Below are 20,778 nucleotides of genomic sequence, written 5' to 3' on the forward strand. Positions count from 1 at the left end.
TTCATATTGGAAAGTTAGGCTGTCAGAACTGCTTCCTCTTAGCTTTGCCAGAACCTAGGACCACAGAGGAGAGCAGTTCCAAAAAGTCCTTAAAAGCCTGGGGAAAGCTGTGAGAAGTCCTCCGATCTTGAGCAAGAATAATGACTGTGTCTCACGAGTGGTCATTCTCACAGTTTTCTCTCTAGAAAAGCTGCTTCAGTAGAGCCAGCATTTGGGAGGGTGTTCCCTCAGAGTAGACAAAGCGGTTTCATCCCACCTCGCCATTTCCTTTTGTAAAGTTGCTATTACCTGTTTAGACATGACTGAGCATAGCAGCAAGGAGCTGCTGCAGTCTTGTACGTCCTCCGCCCCCAAGCCCTTGGCATCTTGGGAAGGCTGGCTCTGCCCTCTGCTTGCAGGGGTGCAATCTCAAACCTTTTCTCCAGTTCCTTTATGTTTCCTTTTGCTGTCTGAATTGCATCCAAGGTTTTGAGGTGGCCAATGTTTTTTTTTCAGAACAGTTCATTTTATTAAGACCCATTTGTAAACTTGGGTCATGGAGAAATGTTGACATTACAGTTATTTGGGTGTGTAGGCATGTACAGCTTCCACACTTCATGTCTCCTCTGTGTCCCTAAAGGACTTTAGTAACAGCTAACAGGAAACTATGTGTGTTTTATTTTAATGATCTCCCCCCCACCCCCCGCATTACAAACTACTTTACAATAGTCTTACTACACATGAGTAAACAGTGGGCACTAAATAAAGACATGCTGAGGGTTGGGGATTTAGCTCAGTGGTAGAGTGCTTGCCTAGGAAGCACAAGGCCCTGGGTTCGGTCCCCAGCTCAAAAAAAAAAAAAAAAAAAAAAAGACATGCTGAATTTGTACCAATTTATCCTTTTACACTGTATGTTTAAATTAAAAAATGCCTTGTTAATGCTCCATAATATGTTCCTTCACCCTGAGCTAATCATTAATTCAGTTACAAACTACAACCCGGGACTGGGTTAAGAACTTTTATTTTTGTTTTTATGGCTCACTTTATATCAGAAACTTCTAGACTGTTCTGTTCCTGTAAGGGCCAGTAGTCCTGCCGTGGAACAGACAGGGTCCACACTGAGAGACAGCACCCTGATTCATACATGTGGCGTCCCCCACACCCCCCCTCCCTCTGGCACAAACTTGCCCGAGAACAGGAAGGGCATTGGAGTTGTTTGAAAGAAGCCAGTGAGCTCTGTCTGCCAGCAGACAGTTGTTTAATAGACATGACTCATCTATTGATCAGGTTTGGAGGTAAACATGAAAAACCACATTGCTTGAAGGCTGTGCTGTCCTGGTCGTGCAGACGGCAAACAGGACACTCCTCTGCAGAACATTTTGGACTTTATAATGATGGGAAAACCACGTTTGGGTATTTGCCAACTATGTCTTTTGTCCCATCCTGCAAGCAAAATCTTATTTGCTTTGAAAAAACAACCGGCTTGGGGATGCTATATAATGTGGACAACTTATGTGCATTCAGTTCTGAACCTTAAACAATGAAAAACATTTATCGTAGCTCATGAGGGTGTTTCACATGGTGACTTCATAAAAACTGAGGCTTTATATATGTGGAAGGTCAGTGTTGCATATTTTCTCTCATATTCAGAATCCGGATATAATACAAATATATGTATATATGACATGAAATTACAGGAGGGGACTCTAAGGGCTTGGGAAGAGGGAGTCTATTATGGGAGGAAGGAAGTGGGACAAGGAGGGGAAACAGGGAAGACAAATACCACAGAGTTTTTTCATTTAAAGAATCTGGATTGTACGTATGTATATGTGTGTCTGTATATATGATATCCAAGCAGAGGGGAACTGTTTGTGGGGGAAGAGGAGGAGTTTAGAGGAAGGCCAGAGGTATCAGATGGAATGAATGTGTGTGAGGCATATGTATGTATGTATGTATGTATGTATGTATGTATGTATGTATAAAAATGTCATAACGGAACCCATTTTTTGTACATAAAATTTTTTTAAATGGTGTTTTTAATGGCCTTGCCTTTTTATTTGTAGGATGCTGGAATATGGTATTTATTCCACAAGGAACCAACTGGGGAATCCAGTGGAATGCAGCTCCTGGAGAAGCCAGAACTCACGCCACTGGGAATATTTTATAACAACAGGGTTCATTCAAATTTTAAGGTAGGCTTCTGAATTGAAGTGCGAGTGATCACAGGTGGATTTCCCTGCTGTGATCCCTTCATCCTCTCTGGGGTGCAGTGACAGAGTAGCAATTTATAATGAGCAGATCGTCACCTGGCTCAGGGTTCTGGTGGCTGATTCTTCTAGTCTTCAGCCAGCATCTGGAAAGGTCTGGTACAGTCTCACCATCACTTGCATGTATGATCTGTTTAACTCTGTCATAGGCTTGATGGTCAGTCCTCATCTTCTCTCTTGCCCTTGCTGTTTGCCCGCCCACCTGCCTTCCTTCCTTTTTCCCCCTCCGTCCCTCTTTCTCTCCTTCCTGTCTTCAATGTCAAGTTTCCAGGATCATGTGTGTTACAGGATGTTGTTGTAAAAATATAAAAATAAAAAAAGTATAGTTGTCTTTTATCCCTCTAGGTCTAGCACCTCAGTACCCCAAGATATCTGCTAGACATCTTGGCAGAAACTCCCAGCTCCTCGGCGGCCCAGTGTCTCCTGCCGCCACACACTTTGCTATAGTCAAATCGTCACATAAAAGAACACACAACACAATAATCTTTGACCCAATTGGTAAGATATAATTGCCCACATAAACATACAAAGCCCGGTACCATCCGTCCCCTAAGAACATTTGTAACAGCCTGTAAAGGTACACCGTGGAATCTTAACATCACCTGCCATATTGTCCTGCCACGGCTTCTCTCCCTCTCTTCTCCTCTCCCTTCCAGTCTCCTCCTCTTCCTTCAAACTTCTCTCCACCCTTCCTTCCTTCTCCTCCAATGACAGGCCTCCTTCTATCCTGTACCTGCCCCTCACCTGTACTTTACAAATCCAATGGGGAGAAGTTTCTGATGAAGTCATGTGATTCCTGAGTAAATGAGTAGGCCGCTGTCCTTGGAGCAGTGGAATTAGCATCAAAATACAGATAACTCTCAGGCAAACCCCAACAATAGGACACATATCTGGGACTTTGGACTTTTCTTCCTGCTTTACTTCCTTCTCCTCTCCACAGTCCTGGCTGGGTGTCCTTCAGCCATTTACTACAATGGTGAAATACTATTTAAGAACTCTGCACTTAATTTAAGTCACAGAAAGGGCATTCAGAAACTCCAGTTTCTGTGGCATTTGTCGTCGTGCGCTTCCCTTCCATCGTGATGAATACCCTTGATTCATTTCCTGTTCTCAGGTCACTTTAATCTCTTTATTGTATATGGACTGTTAGATCCTTTTCTGTGATCCAACTCAAATCAGAGTCCAGTAAACATTTCCATGGCTAACTATCAGAGAATCCTTTAAAAGCCAGTGTGTTGGAGTTACAGAGATGGTTTAGTAGGCAAGGTGCTTGCTGTGCACACAGCAGCACCTGAGTTAGGATCCAGGCACCCCAGCATAAAGCTCTATATACTGCTGAGGCTCTGTGCCCCTATAACACTAGAGCTCGTGCAGGCAGAGTCAGGAGTGGCTGGTGCTTGCTGGCTACCAGCCTAGTTCCAGGTTCAGAGAGAGACTCTGTACCTCTGACCTTTGGACTTGTGCATTCATACCTTCCCCCCTCCAACACACACACACACACACACACCCACACACACACACACACACACACACAAGCATATACAACATGTGAATCTATGTGTTACAAGAAACTTTGAATTACTTGAACTGAGACAAGAAAAACCTGCTGTTATTGCTGTGAGATGGGAAATTGACTAAGGCTAATATTTAGAAAGTAGCATCTCAAAGGGAAAAAAAACCCTAATTTTTCAAAATTGTATTTGTGATGTGGAAACTATCTCTAATTCTTGGTGTCATGTGCCGTGACAACACTCACTTATCTCATTAATTGTAAGAGTATTAAATCTGAGGGCATAATTAGGTTTTAATTTGTTAGATTTGGGAATGATTATGCAGACTATTTTCTAACCGAAGGAAATCAAACCTTTGGAGTCATAAAAAAGAAGTGTGCCATGTTGGGATCATCATCACGCATGTGCGAACCTTGGCCATCCCCTGCAGCTTTGCGTGCTAGGCTTCCTGAACCTTAACCCAGGTTAGCCACCACAGCTAGATGGCTGCTTACAGGGTTACACTCCAGTGTTCCATGAACACATTAAAAACATTCAAAATGGAATTTCTTCACTTTATGCTTGCCTGATTTCTCTATTTCTATTTCAGTGAATTAAACAACTAGTTAATTCTGTGTTTGACATCATCAAAACAATCTAAGAGAAGTTCTTGGCCCCCGATAGCTCATCAGTTACACTGAACTGTTACCTCTCAGCTTGTGAGGGACCCGAATCATTTCGATTTCCTCCTGAATGACGGACGGTGTTCCCCAATTCATCTCTTCTGGCCGTTTTTCTCCACTTTCAGTTGGAGTATCTGCTTCCTGTGTGTACTATTACCTTTGATGCTTTTCTTCAATCCCTATTGTTTCACATCTTCAGCATACCATTTTTAAAAGTTACATTCATTATATGAAAACTATCCTTAATTAATTCTTGGTGTCATACGCAGGACAGCATGCACTTACCTCATTAGTTCTAAGGGAATTAAATCTGAGGAATTAAATCTGCATCGCTCGACGTGGGCTTTTCCCTTCTCTCCTCCCACCCTTGGTCTTGTCAGTCCATCCAGGACTTGTTCTTGAATATTCCATGCCATCTCTTCTCTCTAGAGTTGTTTGTATAGACTCTTCCTGTGAGTACTTTTCCCTGGCATCTTCAGAGCTGCTTCATGTTCACCCCCAGCCATTCTGTTCAGTCAGTTCCTCCTTGTCTTAAGGATTTGGCATCATGTAGAAGATGGGTCTGGAGTCCTCTCCTAACCTTCATCTCAGTGCCATTTTGCCAGGGAATGTGTTTGTGTGTGCGTGTGAGTGTGTATTATTTATTTATTTTTTTTTGGCTAATTAACATGTAAAATGTTAAGCTCACACTAAATGGTTGTTGAATGACCAGATGGATGAGCTAAAAATATCCAGGAACACTATTGCTTTTCATGGCACCTTTGCTCCCCTCTCCTCGTTCCCTCCCAATTTCCAGTTCCAGGTGAAATGAGAAGCTGAAAAGTGTTTTCGCGCCTCCCTACGCATGCGGTTGTACCTTAGGATCCATATTCATTGTAGCCCATTGTTGTGTATTTCAGGCTGGTTTATTTGTTGACAAAGGTGTCAAAACGACCAACTCCAGTGCCTCTGACCCAAGGGAGTACCTGTGTCTGGATAACAGTGCAAGGTAGGGCCACCTTCTCAGTGTTCCCCTAGGCTTGACCTGATAAAGGGAGGGCCATTCACATTCAAGCACGGGGTGTTCTTTTTGATGGCAACATGTGTAGGTGAAGTTTTGAAAGCTCAGATAAAAGACGTTTGTCTTTCCGAAGTGCCAAGGAAGTTGAAGCCTTGTTCCTCTTTCACAGTGGAGATTCCTGTGAGAAGGGGTAACAGAGAGAAAAAGGTTAGCATAGGTTCCAGATTTCAGAACAATGACTTACTCCCTGAAATACACATCAACCTTGAAACCTAAGCATATAGAACTACAGTGAGTTCTCAAATGTGGTAGAGCACTGGATTTGTTTCAAGGGAATGATCCCAGATTCAATCGTAAGCTGGCTCTGTTTTCATTGGTAGCCTCGGTTAACCTCCTGCAGGCTGTGTCACTCTTCCATGTAACCACATAATGTGTTTGGAATGTGGGTCAGTGTCTCGCCCCCCTCCCCCCATCCCTGACAGCCAAAGTAAACAAAGCATCTCAGGTGCATGGAAAGTGTTCTGGACAATGTGGCACCCTGAAGTCACACTCAGTAGAAACCAGGAGTGTACTGTTTTTCTATACTTCAAGTTTATTGATTATGAGGTCGAATGGGTGATAGATTATAGACTTTTGCTGTCCATTTGAAAGAAGCATGACTGCCCCGGTTGTTAAGGGAATAAAGGGAGAGCCAGACTAAAGGTGGACTCTTGCCTCACACTGCTAAGGTGTGAGGTCAGGAGAAGCTGGGCAAAGTCCACTTGGTGAGTTGGACGTCAGGATTCTGAAGGTCAAGTTAAGCCTGAAACCTCTGAGAGCGATGCTCACGGAACATTTAAGAAGGCCCCAAGGTGATCAACCTGAAGTACCAAAAAAGGACAAAAACTTAAGGAGGACCAGTGAGATGAGGATAAAAATATGAGCCAATATAAAATATTGGCTGTCCTAGTTTGCTTCCTGTTGCTATGATAAAAACACCATGACTAAAAGCAACTTGGGCAGGACCTCACAGCAGGAGCCTGAAGCAGAGACCCTGAGGGGATCTCCCCCTTGCCTACCTGTGGATACTGCCACCCACAGAGGGCTGAGCCCTTCTATATCATTTAGCAATCAAGAAAACGCCCCACAGACAGGCTAATCATCTGATCTAGGAAATTCCTCAGCTGAGGTTACCTCTTCCCAGGTGACTCTACTTTTTATTAAGTTTACAATAAAACCAATTAACACACTGGCTGAGCCAAAACAAAACAAAACAAAACACCAAAAAAAAAATCAAAGCTGCTATTGGAAAATTTTCCTTGATATATATATTTATGTATGTTATGAGACTAGACTCAATATGGAATTCAGTCTGGTGTAGAACTCACAGGGACCTGCCTGCCTCTGCCTCCCAAGGCTGGGATTACAGGCAGGACCCACCAAACCTGCTCACACCAGCTTTTACAAAGCCTTTTATAATTGGTAGTTTAAGTGAGGTGTGCTGTGTCAATTTGGTGTTGCCAGAAAAATCGTTAAACGATTGGCTTCTTTTCCTGCCTTGAAAGAATTTATATATTCCTGCTGGCTCAGTGCTTGCTCCCCAAGCATTAGATGTCGGTTCAACCGCCTGCACATTAAAGGCAGGCGAGGTCGAAGGAGAGACAAGAGGAGCTCTGGGGATTGCTGGACAGAGTCTAGCTGAGTCATGAAGCACTGGGTCTACCCAGAGACCCTGCCTTGAAAACTACTGTGAATTGTGAGTGAGGAAACCAGCTGACAGGAGCCTCTGGCTCCACACGTGTTTGTTCCTCCACATTTGTGTGCATGTGGGCAAAGACACACTGTGTACTTTGTATGTGTTTGTGTACATGCATATACATGGGGTGGAGGGATACATATATTTAAGAGGTTTTGGCCATTGTAACTGGACTACCCCTTCAGAAGTTCGTTACTAGATGAACCTGTGATACTATGAAAATGGTCATTGTTCCTTCCTCTGTACTCTGATATCTTGTACCAGTTTTCAAACACATACTAAGGAATTAGACTCTGTTAGGAGACTGTCACTGTGAAGAGCTAATTATAGGAGAATGACAAGACACTTGGCAGTTGTGTGTATGTGTAGTTTTGTGTAAACTGATGTGTAGACTGCCCACATGTGTTCATGTAAACCAGAAGCAAGTAAAAATGACAGGACACAAATGAGTAATAGATTAGGCTGTGACCTGAACACCAGGCTCGTGGGACGCAGCAGATACACTCATCCTGCTTCTCAGAGAGGAGGCTGACTCACCAGTTATCAGAATCCTGAAGATGGGAAGTAGTAGGAATCCTGTTCCTCAGAGAGGAAGCTGACTCACCAGTTATCAGAGTCCTGAAGATGGGAAATAGTGGGAATTCAAAGATTGGGAAACTTTGTTTGAAGTTGGAGAATTTTACAAAGTTTTTAAAAGGGGCAGGTAGGGTGGGGCACTGTAGCCTATCAGTGCATTGTAACTGATTAGTACATTCCAACTAGGGGAGGTGATTGTATTCGTTACTTTTGTCATTGCTGTGACCAGCTTAAGGGGGGAGGGGTTATGTTTGCTCACAGTTTGAGAAGGGACATCACTGCCGGGAGGAAGCTTAGTGAGCAGCCAGATTGTGAGGCAGCTGAGCACAGCACATCTGCAGGGATCAATCAGAGAGAGAGGAACACTGTGGTCAGCTGGTTCTTTCCATCCCACGGACTGGTACCCCTGGCATTTAGGCTGGGTCATCCTACTTCAGTTTACCCAGTCTGGAAACTTCCTCATAGACCTGCCTACAGATGTACTTCTGTAAAGGTTTAAACCCCATCAAGTTGTCATCAGTATTAACAGCCAAGAGAATGGAGAGATGGCTTAGCCTTTAGGAGTTTCATTCATAGCCTAGGTTGGGTGGCTCAAACCACCTGTACCTAAAGCTTCTGGCCTTTATGGCACCTGCACTTATGTGTCCATACATACAAAGACACAGAGCCACCCATACACATAAATAAAAATAAAATAAATCTTAAAACATTTAACCATGATGATGATGACAAATTGGTGTAATTATTTTCTTTCTTTTTTAGAATTAAAAAATTATTTTATTAGTATTTGTGCATGGGTGTTTTGTCTACATGTGTGTTAGTGTGTTAAGGTACCACCTTCATGCCCCAAAGAGAGGCTATTAGATCCCCTGGGGCTGGAGTTACAGATAGTTGTGAGCTGCCATGTCGGGGCTGGGAATTGAACTCAGGTCCTCTGGAAGAATAGACAGTGCTCTTAACTGCTAAGCCATCTCGCTAACCTCTGACTGTATTTTCTAAATACCAAATAAAAAAGCTGAAGTCAGGGACACTGCTTTGGTGTAAATGATCAGTGATCGGGCTGTATAGAGACACTCAGAAGAGATGAGGCAGCTGCAGCAGGGGGATCACTCGTTGCTTTGTAATACCTGTGTCTTCATTTAGCTTAGCAGGTCTCAACCTATGGGCCGTGACCCTTTTGGGGGGGGGGGGTCACATAACTGAAATTCTACATATCAGATATTTACATTGAAATTTGTAATAATTTAAAAATTATGGAGTAGCAATGAAATAATTTTGTGGTTGAGGGTCAGTACAAGATGAGGAACTGTATTAAAGGATCACAGCAGTAGGAACGTTGGGAAGCCCACTAATTTAGAACATTCCATAGCTCCTTTCCATGGCTCTCCGAGTTTGACTTGATGTAACAACTTTATGCAAAGTTGTGTAAGTGCAACACCAGAAATACTCGGTGTGAGGCTTTTTACCTCTCCAGTCTGAGCTAGTCAGCTTGGGTAGACATCATCCTCTTCATCCCGGATGCTCCATTCTGGCCTGTACCAGCAGCATCTATCAGGAGCACACAAGGGGCCGCCATAGGGTCTTAGAGTCCATTCACCAATGTCGTCCTGGGAAATGCTGGGAGGGGTGGGAAGTTGGGCGTGGAATGGGGAGATCTGATCACATGGTTTCCTGCTTTTGCTGACCTCCCAGTGCTTATTGAGCAAAGGGGGATGCGTGCCTTGGACCATTCCATTTCCCTCCTTCCCACCCCATTTCCTGTTCTCCAGTGACTTGCTTGGTACAGAGTGTAGTGGTTGGGCATGGCTGTGCAGCTCCCGTGCCCAAGGCACTTGCACTGGGTTCTCTTTTCACAAAGATGCTGGGTTCTCTCTTCACAAAGATGATTCTCTCACGGCCATTTTTGAGCACTGACTGTGGGCCCACAGCATCCTGCAAAGGATCCTGCCTGTGTTATTGAAAAACTTAGTGTAACGAACCATTTTTGAAACTTGCAGTTATCATTTTTAAAATTTTGGTTTTCAGGTCTTTATCCTATCTTCGTGGGGTTGAGTTACGTGGCCAGTTTTTGACTTTTTCACTAAGGTCCTTGTAAATGTTGAGTGAAGAATATGAGAAGTTTGGTCGTTGTAATAAATAATTCAGTTGGTCTTTTAGGTTTAGGCATTTCCAATTTATCTACTGAGCTTAGATTTTTCTCTCAAGCTAAAAATATCTAAACAGCATTAATTCAACAACATAATTCATATAGATTTATGTTGAAATATACGGTTAATTTTTTTTTAGTGAGTTTATATTAGGAATATGTGACTTAAGAATTGGAGAAGACACGGAATATGTGACTTAAGAATTGGAGAAGACACACTGAAGTACATATCTTTCTGTGTGCACGTTCTTACAGAAGCCTTCTACACAGTGACTTTTTTCTCCATTAACTTATTTACTTTACATCCTGATCGCAACCCCTCCTTTTCCCAGTCCCCCTTCACAGAGCCCCTCCCCACTTCCCTTTACCCTTGAGAAGGGGGAGGTCCCCTCTGGGTACCAATTGACCTTGGTACCTCAAGTTATTGCAGGACTAGGCATATCCTTTCCCACTGAGGCCAGTCAGGGTGGCACAGTAGGAGAATAGGATTGACAGGTGGGCAACAGAGTTAGGGTACACTTCCACTCCAGTTATTGGGGGACTGATGTGAAGACTAAGATGTACTTCTGCTGCATATGTGTATGTCTGAGTTGGGGGGCTGGGTCCAGCCTGTGTATGTTCTTGGTTGGTGGTTCAATCTCTCAGAGCCCCCAAGCCTTCCTGTAGAGTTCCTATCTTCTTTGGGTCCCTCAATCCTTCCCCTAACTCTTCCACAAGACCTCCTGAGCTCTGTCTAAGGTTTTGCTGTGAGTCTTTGCAAATGTTTTGGTCAGCTACTGGGTGGAGCTCTCAGAGGACAGTTATGGTAAGCTCTTGTCTCTGCTGGCTGTGCTTCAGGTGGACCTACTGTATACATTGATTGTCTAAGAATACACAAAAGGATGCTTTTCTGGAAACTTACATGTAAATAAATGTGACTGCTTTGACTATTTGAACTATAACTAATTAAGTTGTATCTTGACTTTGGGTTTTTTTTTTTTTATTTTATTTTTTTTTGTTGGCCCAATTTTAATCCTTTCTCTTGACCATAGCACATATATACATAGTTTCTATTTCTTTTGCTTATCTCCGTTCTAAACAAAGCACTCTTTTAACCGCACACACAGGTTTCGGCCCCATCAGGATGCAGACCCTGAAAAGCCACGAGTTGCGGCTGTCATCGACAGACTCATTGCTTTTAAAAACAATGACAATGGTGCCTGGGTCCGAGGAGGAGACATTATTGTTCAGAATTCAGCGTGAGTGTTGTCTACGGCTATTTTTAAATTTCTTATTTTTTATTTTTTGAAAGACAGGGCCTCAGGTATCACAGGCAGGCCTTGAACTTGATATGTAGCAAGACCTTGAACCCTGGATCTTTCCAAGTACTGTTAGCAGTGAGTGCCAACACAACCAGTTGGATTTTTTTCTTTAACTGAGTAGAGTGAAGGTATAGTTGTAGTTCCTGGAATTATTTTATTATAATTATTAACGGGCTGGATGGGGCCCTGAGGACGAACACTACTGTTAAGATTTGGAACCCACTCATTCTGGAGCTTTTGTTGGAAATGAACTTGTCTGGTGTCACGAGAGGCCTTCAGTAGGTCGACCAGAACCCCCAAATTTAGCTTTCTATAACCAAACACTGTTCATGTCAGAGAGCTAAATAGAGCTTTTGAAACTACTTGGAGGTTTTGATTTTTATTGTTGTTCTTTTCGGAAACCCTTTAAAGTTTTGTCCGGCCTTCTTGCCACTCTTCTCAAAATGAAAGCTGTCCAATTCAGACTTAATCCGCCTGCTGACTTGTGTGTTACTGGAGGCAGGAAGCACCTCGCTTGGTTTTTTTCCGCTTGCATGATTTTAAGAGAGACCTGTTGCATTCTGAGTTAAGTTTTAGTGTTCAACAGTCTAGCGAAGAAAAGTTTTGATTTTCTCTGACCATTTTCACCCCCAAATTTAGCACTGTATCAAATTTATAGGGATGTCCTACTTCTCAGACTGAAAAATTGTGAAGCAAAGAGTATGATATAATTCTTTCTAAAAATAAAGATTAAAAACATATTTTAGCTAATACCTTTATATGGTGTTTACAAAGTTTCAGACACCATTCAAGTACTTACAATGGTTTAGTATATTTAATTCTCTCAAGAATCCTATGAGAAATGTATTATTATTTTAACCCATGGATGAGGAAATTGAGGGGAAGGAGCTGAGGAACAGGTCACAGCTGGCAATGTCAGGATTTGAACTGGGCACCTTCAGCATGGAGTTGATACTGGGAGGGTGGACTGCTGCATGGTTGCAGGCTTAGTACCAGGACTGCGGGGTTTCATGGTCACAGCCTGAGGGAGTTGCCTCTTCCGTGTTTCCTGATCACTTAGACGAACTCTCATCATTTTCCTCTTACAGATTTGCAGATAACGGGAAGGGGTTGACCTTTGCCAGGTTTGTAACGGTTCTAACTTGATTATTTTAAAGCTTTAAGGTAAAATCACCCTTAGTATTTTTGCCTGTGTGTTTTAGGGGGTGGGGGAATTAACCCAGGGAAGTTGTATAATTTATTAGCATAAAGAAAAAAGAAAAAAACAAAACAAAACAAAACAAAACAAAAAAATCCACTCTCCTTGGTACCACTAGAGGGCCAAAACACACACACTTTTTTTTTTTTTTTTTTAAAAAAAACAGACTAATTGCATTTATGCCAAAGTTGTAGATGAATTTAGCTGAAATTCCACAGAAGGGTTGGGTAGTCATTAACTGTGCTTAGAAGAAAAACTCTTGAACTTCAAGCTAAAAGTCTTTAAAAATAAAGTATGAAACAGGGTGAAGATTAAAAATCATACCTTTCCTCTCAGAACGTGATTTAACGTACAAATAAGCTAAGTGTTGGGAACTAAACTTTCTGTGCGTGTGCGTGTACACGTGTGTGTGGGTGCGCATGCATGGGTGTCTGTGTGGTCTTTGTGTATTTTCCACAGCGCTGGAGATCACATCAGTCCACACTGCCTATGCACTGTGCCACTGACCTACACCTCTAGCCTTTATGTAACTCGTTTTTCCGTAGACAATGATTATTCTACTGGCCAAGTTATACATGCTTGTCACTTAATTGCTATCTTCTGGGCAAATTCTTGGTTGCTTAAGGCTAATCAGCTGTTGCTAATAAATTAAACTTCATGCATTTGTATATAATTTTCAAATTACCCACTAATTTATAAAAGGCATTTTTCATAGCATAAAAGCAACTTCTGAGGATTTTATAATATACATCGGAAAAAAGATATTAGCTCAAGTTTTTATGGTTTAGCTTTTTAAATTATAGCCTGACTTCTTTTGGGGAGGGGGGCGGCGTTTAAACTTCCCTGACAATGTCTGTAACTACTCTCCCATTTTCACCAGTGATGGGAGCTTCCCAAGCGATGAAGGGTCCAGCCAGGAAGTGTCGGAGTCCCTCTTTGTCGGGGAGAGTAAGAATTACGGCTCTCAGGGTGGCCAGAACAAGTACATGGGCACAGGGGGAATAGACCAGAAGCCTCGGACGCTACCTAGGAACAGGTGAGTAGGACTTCGACTGTGGAGAATTAACCTGTCTTTTCTGTAGTGAGCCTGGATAGATGGCCTCCCTTCAGCTCTTCCCTGCCTTGTTACCAACACTCACTGTCACCGTTATTATCTTTGTCTATTATCCCCACAGGATGTTAGAGCATTAATTATTACCCATGTCATAGGTTTTATTATTGGTTTTATGAAGGAACTGTTCTTGTTTCTTATCCCTTACATAAGACCTTATTATATAAGTGGATTCTTTTTCCCTCTTAATGTTTTTTTCTTTCTTGAGACAGAGAAAGTTGCCAAACCATAAACTATGACATGAGGTCAGCTTTCCTGAAATTCCTGATGCTGGTTTTTCAGAAATAGCCACTGGAAAAGGGAAATTACCTCTGAAGAGAGCCTTAGAAAATGAGAGCTGGTGGATGCCAAAACTGCCCCAGAATCCAGCTGAGGCCATGCAATTAAATGTGTCTGAGATGTGAGGGGGTCGGGCAAAACGGGCAGGTGTCCTCCCATTACAGTCAGAATCTGAGTGTGTGCGTGCATGCGTGTGATGTGTGTGCGTGCCTGTGTGTATGTGTGTGTGTGTGAACTTTTTTCTTGAAAATAGATTCTTCTCTCATACAATACATCCCAGCCACAGTTTCCCTTCCCTCCATTCCTTGCTCTCCTACCCAGATCCACTCCAACTCCATTTCCTCTTTAGAAAGGAGCAAGTCTCTCTCCAAGAGATGGCAGCTAAACAGGACAAAACAAGATACAGTAAGACAAGGCAAAAGCCTTCTATCGAGGCTGGACAAGGCAACCCAAAAAGAGGAAAAGAATCTGAAGAGCAGGCCAAAGAGTTAGAGATACACCTGCTCCCACTGTCAGGCTTTCTGAGCTCTCGTGACCCCTGCTTGGTTGATTCTTCAGTGGACCATGTCCTCCTGGTGTCCTTCTACCACTCCTAGCCACCCGAAAAATCTATTCTCTTTCCCTGCACATGTGTCCCCTTAAAACCCTCCTCTTTACCTAACCTCTTTCTCTCGGTCTGTGGACTGAAGCTTGATTATCTGTATGTCTTAATAGCTAATGTCGATTTACAAGTGAAATCATACCATGTTTGTCTTTCTGGGTATGGGTCCATTTGCCTGAAAATTTCATGATGTCATTTTTTTTTAAACCACTCCCTTGTGTAGATGTACCACAATTTCTTTTCCTCAGTTGGGGGACATCTAGATTATTCATAGTTTCTGGTTATTATGAATAAAGCTGCTATGACTGTATTTGAGCAAGTGTCTCTGTGATGGGATGGAATGTCCTTTGGATGGATATGTGCCCAAGAGAGGTATACTTGGGTCTTAGGTATAGTTAGTCCCAGTTTGTGAGGGACTGCCATATTGACACTCGGTAGCATTTGGATTAGACCCACCTTTAAAGCTTGTTAACCCAGCACCAGGTCTGAGGCTTGGAGCTGTCTTTATTGTATGTGTGTGAAAACCAGGTAGAGAATAACTTCAGTCGTAATCTCAAGACCTCAGTTCCAAGCTGCTGCCCTGGCCCATTGAGAATCAGCCCACTGTGGGACTGTTCTCTCTGATGTGGGTCAGGATGAGGCAGGGGAGTGGGAAAGACAGACCATCGGTTTTCCTGGTGTGCTGTGCTGGATCTGTGAGGTAGTGAGGAGCAGGCCATTCTGTGTGGCTTTCCTGTTGGATCCTGAGTACGGCTATAAAAAGATCTTCCTGTTTTGTATGTTATGGCGCTGCAGCCTAAACCCAAATCTTCGTACACTTGAGGAGATGCTCTTGGGGCCTAAATGTATCCTCAGCCGTACTTCAAGAATCTCCCATAGCTAATATTTATCAGTGCTTGCCAAGGCCTGTGCTAGGCAGCTCACCATCACTTGACCCTCTCAAAACACAGGCAGGTACATCCTGCATCCTCCTGCTTTGTAAATGAGAGCTTGTTAAGTAGTGGAGGTGGGATTTGAACCCATTGAGTTTGGCTGCAGCTCGGACACTTTATGATTATTCTGTACTTGCCTCTGCCTGTGCGTTTTACAGAAGCACAGGCTGTTAGCTGTATGGGCTGTAGTGAGATTCTGACTAGCTTATTTTCTTTTAAAGGTTTATTTATTTATTTCATGTGTGGGAGTACACTGTCATTGTCTTCAGACACACCAGAAGAGGGCATCAGATCCCATTATAGATGATTGTGAGCCACCACGTGGTTGCTGGGATTTGAACTCAGGACCTCTAGAAGAGCAGTCAGTGCTCTTAACCACTGAGCCATCTCTCCAGTCCCCATGACTAGCTTATTTATGTTTTCTTGTTTTTTGTTTTTTTTAAATTTTGACAGCTAGTTTTATTTCAAAAATGCTTTTTGTATCTTTGTTAAAGAGGATTAAAAAAAAAAAGCAAAAACTCGCTCCTGGATTAATGAAGAACTCAGGCTTTATTTGACTGTGTTTATAGTCTTGTCTGGTTTATGTTATAGTCTTGTTGGTTTATGTGCCCAGAGTCTATGTATAAAGTATAGTTTTAATCAGACAGTTCATTTTTCTCGCTAGTCTAAACATTCTTGTTTCAAACTCTGCCAAGGTACAGGTCAGCTGCCGTAGAAACCCTCTGAGTTATCCTTTAACAAATACTTTAAAAGCTTTGATAGGGGAAGAAACCCAAGGAGTTCAGAATATTATATATTATGGTTTAAATAAGATCACTTTCTTGTAATGAAGTCACAAATTAAAACATTTCTGTTATACGTTAATTCTGGTTAGTGATTATGAGAATAAGAGAGGAAGAAGAGTGGCACACTAAGAGTTTTAATGTAGCTCGTCCCTCTGACAGCACAGGCCTCGAGGCCTGGGACTTCACATCCTCACAAACTTTTAGGTTTTGCCTATTTACCTTGGTTCCATGACTGGACAGGAGGCGTTCTCTGCTCACGGATTTATCTTTTAGAACAAAACCACAAAGAGTTACCAAGTAAAACCTCCTTCTCTCTTCTTCCTTCTTTTCCTCATTGTCCTCATTTCTTTTTAATGGTACCCAGGACCTTGGTCATGTAAGACAAACACTGAGCTTCATCCCCCAGCTCTGAGTAAAGCATCACCACTGAGTTGATTCAGGAAATTTAAGTCAGTTCTTTGGAGAGACCTCTCTTGTACCAGAGCAGCAGGTCTGTTCCTACCCAGTCTGCTCTAGCACGTTGTCTCCAAAGCACTAATTATCTGCACCTTTTCTTTAAGTCTCTCCTAGATCCTGTATTTTCATGATATTAGGGCTTGTGTCTCGCTTACTGGGTCTCTTGAAATTTTATCTGCTGCTTACTGAAGACTTAGCAGTATTCAAAAAAACATAAATGCCATGAAAGAGTCAGGCCCACGTTTATTAAACATATCTTGCATTTTTGTAGGACATTCCCAATCCGAGGCTTTCAGATTTATGACGGGCCTATTCATCTCACAAAGAGCACGTTCAAAAAATATGTGCCAACTCCAGACAGGTACAGCAGCGCAATCGGCTTCCTCATGAAGAATTCCTGGCAGACAACACCCAGGAATAACGTCTCTCTTGTGAAGTTTGGTCCACAGGTAAGAATACTCCCATGGCTTCTCCACAGGGACTGTGGCGGAGATGTCAACAAAGGATTTGCACTGAGTCCGAATGACAGAGAGAAAAGTACAAGCAGTAGTAGCCATTCCTAACTCACATGCTGGATCCCATTGGGTTCAGGTGGGAACACAGTGGTGTGACTTGGACTATTTCTGACATGAGATGATGTCTTCAACAAGATCAGTAATGACTTAGAGTGGAGATATGGGTAGAGTGTCCAGGTTCATAGGAACAAGATGGCTTAAGAGTTTTGGGGATACTGAGTGGTAAGCTGGACAGTAAACCCATCTCCACTAAGAGATTTGGTTTCTGCCTGGTGATAACATTTTTCTGTGTCTTGTAGTGTACTCAGGGACAAAAAGTTGGTATAAGGAGGCATACTGGGGCAGTGTGGTAGAAATCGGGTTTAGACTGAAGAATGTAAAGAAGACCTAGAATTCATATGGCAACTGCCAGTTGCCCCAGAATATTTTTCCTAGCCATTTCACCATTACCCATAATCCACAGCAGTGACGTAAGAGAGACTGAGCCTCCAGCTCTCTGACTCACAGACAGCCAAAACTAGAACAAAGCTTACTGTTCTTTTTCATCACATCCACACAAAACTCGGAGTGGCTTGGTTTAAAGTAGGGCTTGTGGTGGGTTTTTCAAAAGCCATAGCCTAAGAGAATCTGTAGTGGTCTCCTCCATCCTCACTGTGGTGGGGATGCCTTGGGAACAGTTGGTGAAAGTGGGAGATAAAGCAACAATAGCACCAAGAACCCAGCGCCACTCAACTCCGAGCAACGTTATTTTCCTTTGAGGTGCTTATCGTTTAGATGTGTTGTTGATGCACAGGCGTCCCTGGTTGGCGAGCGCACAGAGTGAGTATAAGTGCTTTTGTGTGCCTCGAAAAACGTTCATGGTTTTCTCCTAACAGGAAGTAGCTAAAAGCTATAAATAGAACGCCTGCTTTCTAACTGGACCCTATGTGTTTAGTGAAGGATTTATTTCATCTTTATCTACTGTGCTAGGAATTCAAACCAGGGTCTAGCATACTCTGGCCAGAGTTCCCCCAACTGAGCGACGTCCCTGGCCTCTTAGGAAAGGCTTCGCAGTAAATGCCTGCCATGATGTTACCAAGCGGGCATGTTTTATGATCAGGGATGTGACAGCACCTGCTTTCAGCAGATTCTAGTGAGGTCACCCTGGATGATTCAGGGTGAAGTAAAATGATTATTGGTGTATTTGAATAGGTTTTTCTTTAGTTCAGCTTTAATTCGAAAACAGGGAATGCACAGAATCTTACCCATGGAGTTTATTTATTTTATTTTTTTTGAGGCAGGACTTTTCTGTATATAAGTCCTGGCCATCCTGGAATTTGGTTTCTAGACCAGGCTGGCCTGGAATTCACAGAGATCTGATGCCTGACAAGTGCTAGGATTAAAGACGTGTACCTCCACACCCAGCTATATGTGGAATTAATAATAGTTTACAAAGCAGTATGGCTGGTTTTACTTTTCTCTCCCCCCAGCTTTATCATTTAAGTGGAAAAAAAGAATAAAGATGAAGTTGTAGTTTAATGCTTCCCAGTTAGGCTTTAGAAATGTTTTTGCTCAAGCATGTCATTTTGTAGAACTCAGATCAACTGGCTACCATGGTTGACATCAATGGCGTGTGACGTCTATGCCTCATCAGGAAAGCTGTAAAAGTACCGTGGGCTCTATGGCAGGCTCCGTTGTGATGCTTCTGGTCCTCTCTGCCGCCAGGTCTCTCTGAACGTCTTCTTTGGAAAGCCTGGCCCCTGGTTTGAGGATTGTGAGCTGGATGGTGATAAGAACTCCATCTTCCACGACATTGATGGCTCTGTGACAGGATACAAGGACACCTATGTAGGAAGGATGGACAACTACCTGATCCGCCATCCAAACTGTGTCAGCGTTACTAAGTGGAATGCAGTGGTCTGCAGTGGGACCTATGCCCAGGTAGGCCCGGCAGGTGGTCCAGACCTGCAGCTCCTGGCAGTGGTGACTGCAGGGTGACTGGGGGTGTCCCAAGCAAGACTTGATAGAGATAGAGGGGAGGAAAGCAAGTGGCCCTGGAAGAGAAAAGAAGAACATTTTGTTAAAAGCTCTCTGAAACTAGTTAAGTCAAAGAAGCAAGTCAGCCGCAGGGGTATGGTTAATGTACTTTGTGATACAGTTGAGATGCTGCCAGGACAAGAGAAACCACGTTCCCTTTTCTGAGGCAAGGTCCCCCTGCAGCCCAGGCTGGCTTGGAATATGTGGTAATTCTCCTGGCTCTGTCTCCACTTCCTGTATCCTGAGACTGCAGGCAGGCACCGTAACAGATAGGTAGGTCTGGTGCTTCTTAACCCTTAGGGTTTTTCTTACTGCGTTCCAAGTGTGTCTCCTCGAGGGAATTTTCTCTTTTGTTTTCCTGGTCCTAATCTCTGTGATGTCTGACTTTGAGATAGACTATCAGTGAGTAACCGAGAAAGAATAAGGTTCCAAGGAAGGAACTGAGGTTTGGAAATAAATAGACAGGAAGGAGTCCTGGGAAACCCTAATTGTGTTATGATAGTCTGCAGAGATAGAAAGGGATAGCACAGATATATGGGGAAATACTTCTTTGAAATCATTAGGCTAGTGTATATTTTAACAGAGGAGAGGCTTACTTGGAAAGTATGCACAGTTAACAGCATAGACTCTGGAGTCAGACTGCCTGGATTCTGTTACGTGCTGAAATGTGAGTTAGGTAAATTAAAAGGTATTCTGGCCGTGCACAAGGAGGACAATGACAGGACAGGACACTTTCATGGAATACACTCAGCTTGTAGTCCGGCCGCCATTGGGGATGCTGCTGCCATTTGAAGAGCAGGGCTGAAAGCCAGAAGGCTGGTTTTAATAGTGAGATGATGGAGGACGATCTTACAGAGCCGAGGCATCAATTACCCATTTGGAGGAGGAGGGCGGGCAGACTCCTTAGCCCCATATTTAGGGCAGGAAAAGTGTGGGATTTAATGACAGATTGCTAAGCTAGGCGTGGTGGTGCATGGCTGTGATTTTAGCATTTGGGAGACCAATGCAGATAGAGCGCTACTTCATGTAACTCGGGCTACATAGTAAGACAGCATCTCAAAAAGTAAAAAAGAAAAAAAATCAGAGGGGAACAAAGAATAAAAGAAGGGGCTGATTTGAGCACAAAGAAGGGAATTGGAGGAAGAACAAGGGATACTCTTAAGTCACACTGGCTTGCGATAGCCGACACCAGATGCCTCTTTTATTGTGTGGTTTCTCCCTGCCACTGACCGAGGCTTAGCAGCCAAGTGCATGTGTTTGTGGGTTCTTGCCTCAGTGCTTCCCTGAGTACCCCAAGTTTGATGTGGTTTTCATCTTCTTAGCCTTCTGTGGCTGACATTCCTTAGAACAGAATTCCTCATTATTCTCCCGACTTTGAAATGATTGTACAAGAGTGTTACTCTAAAGTTAAGAAAAAAAGTGTCTCTGTAGAAAAAAACTTGTTCTCTGTAGACAAGGGTTGAAGAGGGATGAAGACTGGACAGCGTTTCCTGTTTATTTCATTAGTGCCTTTGTTGTGGGAATTCTCATTCCTGTGAACGGATGGGGAAAAGAACAGACACAGAGGAACAAGTCGCTGAAGGTCAAGGAGTGGATGGAGAGTTACCTACAGCAAAACAAGGAAGGAAAGAGGGGCTTTAAAAGGGGGTCCCTGAGTTTCATTTTGGAATTGCCCTGGTCCACATTAAATGTCCCCCATCAATACTTA

The 20,778-nt window shown here is 43.1% G+C and overlaps 1 protein-coding gene across 8 annotated transcripts in view; it reads left to right on the forward strand.

The window, feature by feature from the left end:
- The window catches only part of Cemip2 (cell migration inducing hyaluronidase 2), a 77,488-nt gene that overhangs the window by 33,881 nt on the left and 22,829 nt on the right, over nucleotides 1-20,778 (forward strand). For 7 of the 8 annotated variants that reach the window (XM_006231166.5, XM_008760299.4, XM_006231163.4 and 4 more), the window contains 7 exons: nucleotides 2,043-2,171; nucleotides 5,319-5,407; nucleotides 10,983-11,114; nucleotides 12,266-12,301; nucleotides 13,256-13,411; nucleotides 16,811-16,988; nucleotides 18,759-18,974. In XM_006231166.5, the coding sequence (XP_006231228.1) occupies nucleotides 2,043-2,171; nucleotides 5,319-5,407; nucleotides 10,983-11,114; nucleotides 12,266-12,301; nucleotides 13,256-13,411; nucleotides 16,811-16,988; nucleotides 18,759-18,974 (936 nt within the window). The remainder of the gene's footprint in view (nucleotides 1-2,042; nucleotides 2,172-5,318; nucleotides 5,408-10,982; nucleotides 11,115-12,265; nucleotides 12,302-13,255; nucleotides 13,412-16,810; nucleotides 16,989-18,758; nucleotides 18,975-20,778) is intronic. The other variant, NM_001107596.1, reaches the window with a different exon arrangement.

This window comes from Rattus norvegicus, chromosome 1 (genome assembly GCF_036323735.1).
Source record: "Rattus norvegicus strain BN/NHsdMcwi chromosome 1, GRCr8, whole genome shotgun sequence".
Lineage (NCBI taxonomy): Eukaryota > Metazoa > Chordata > Mammalia > Rodentia > Muridae > Rattus > Rattus norvegicus.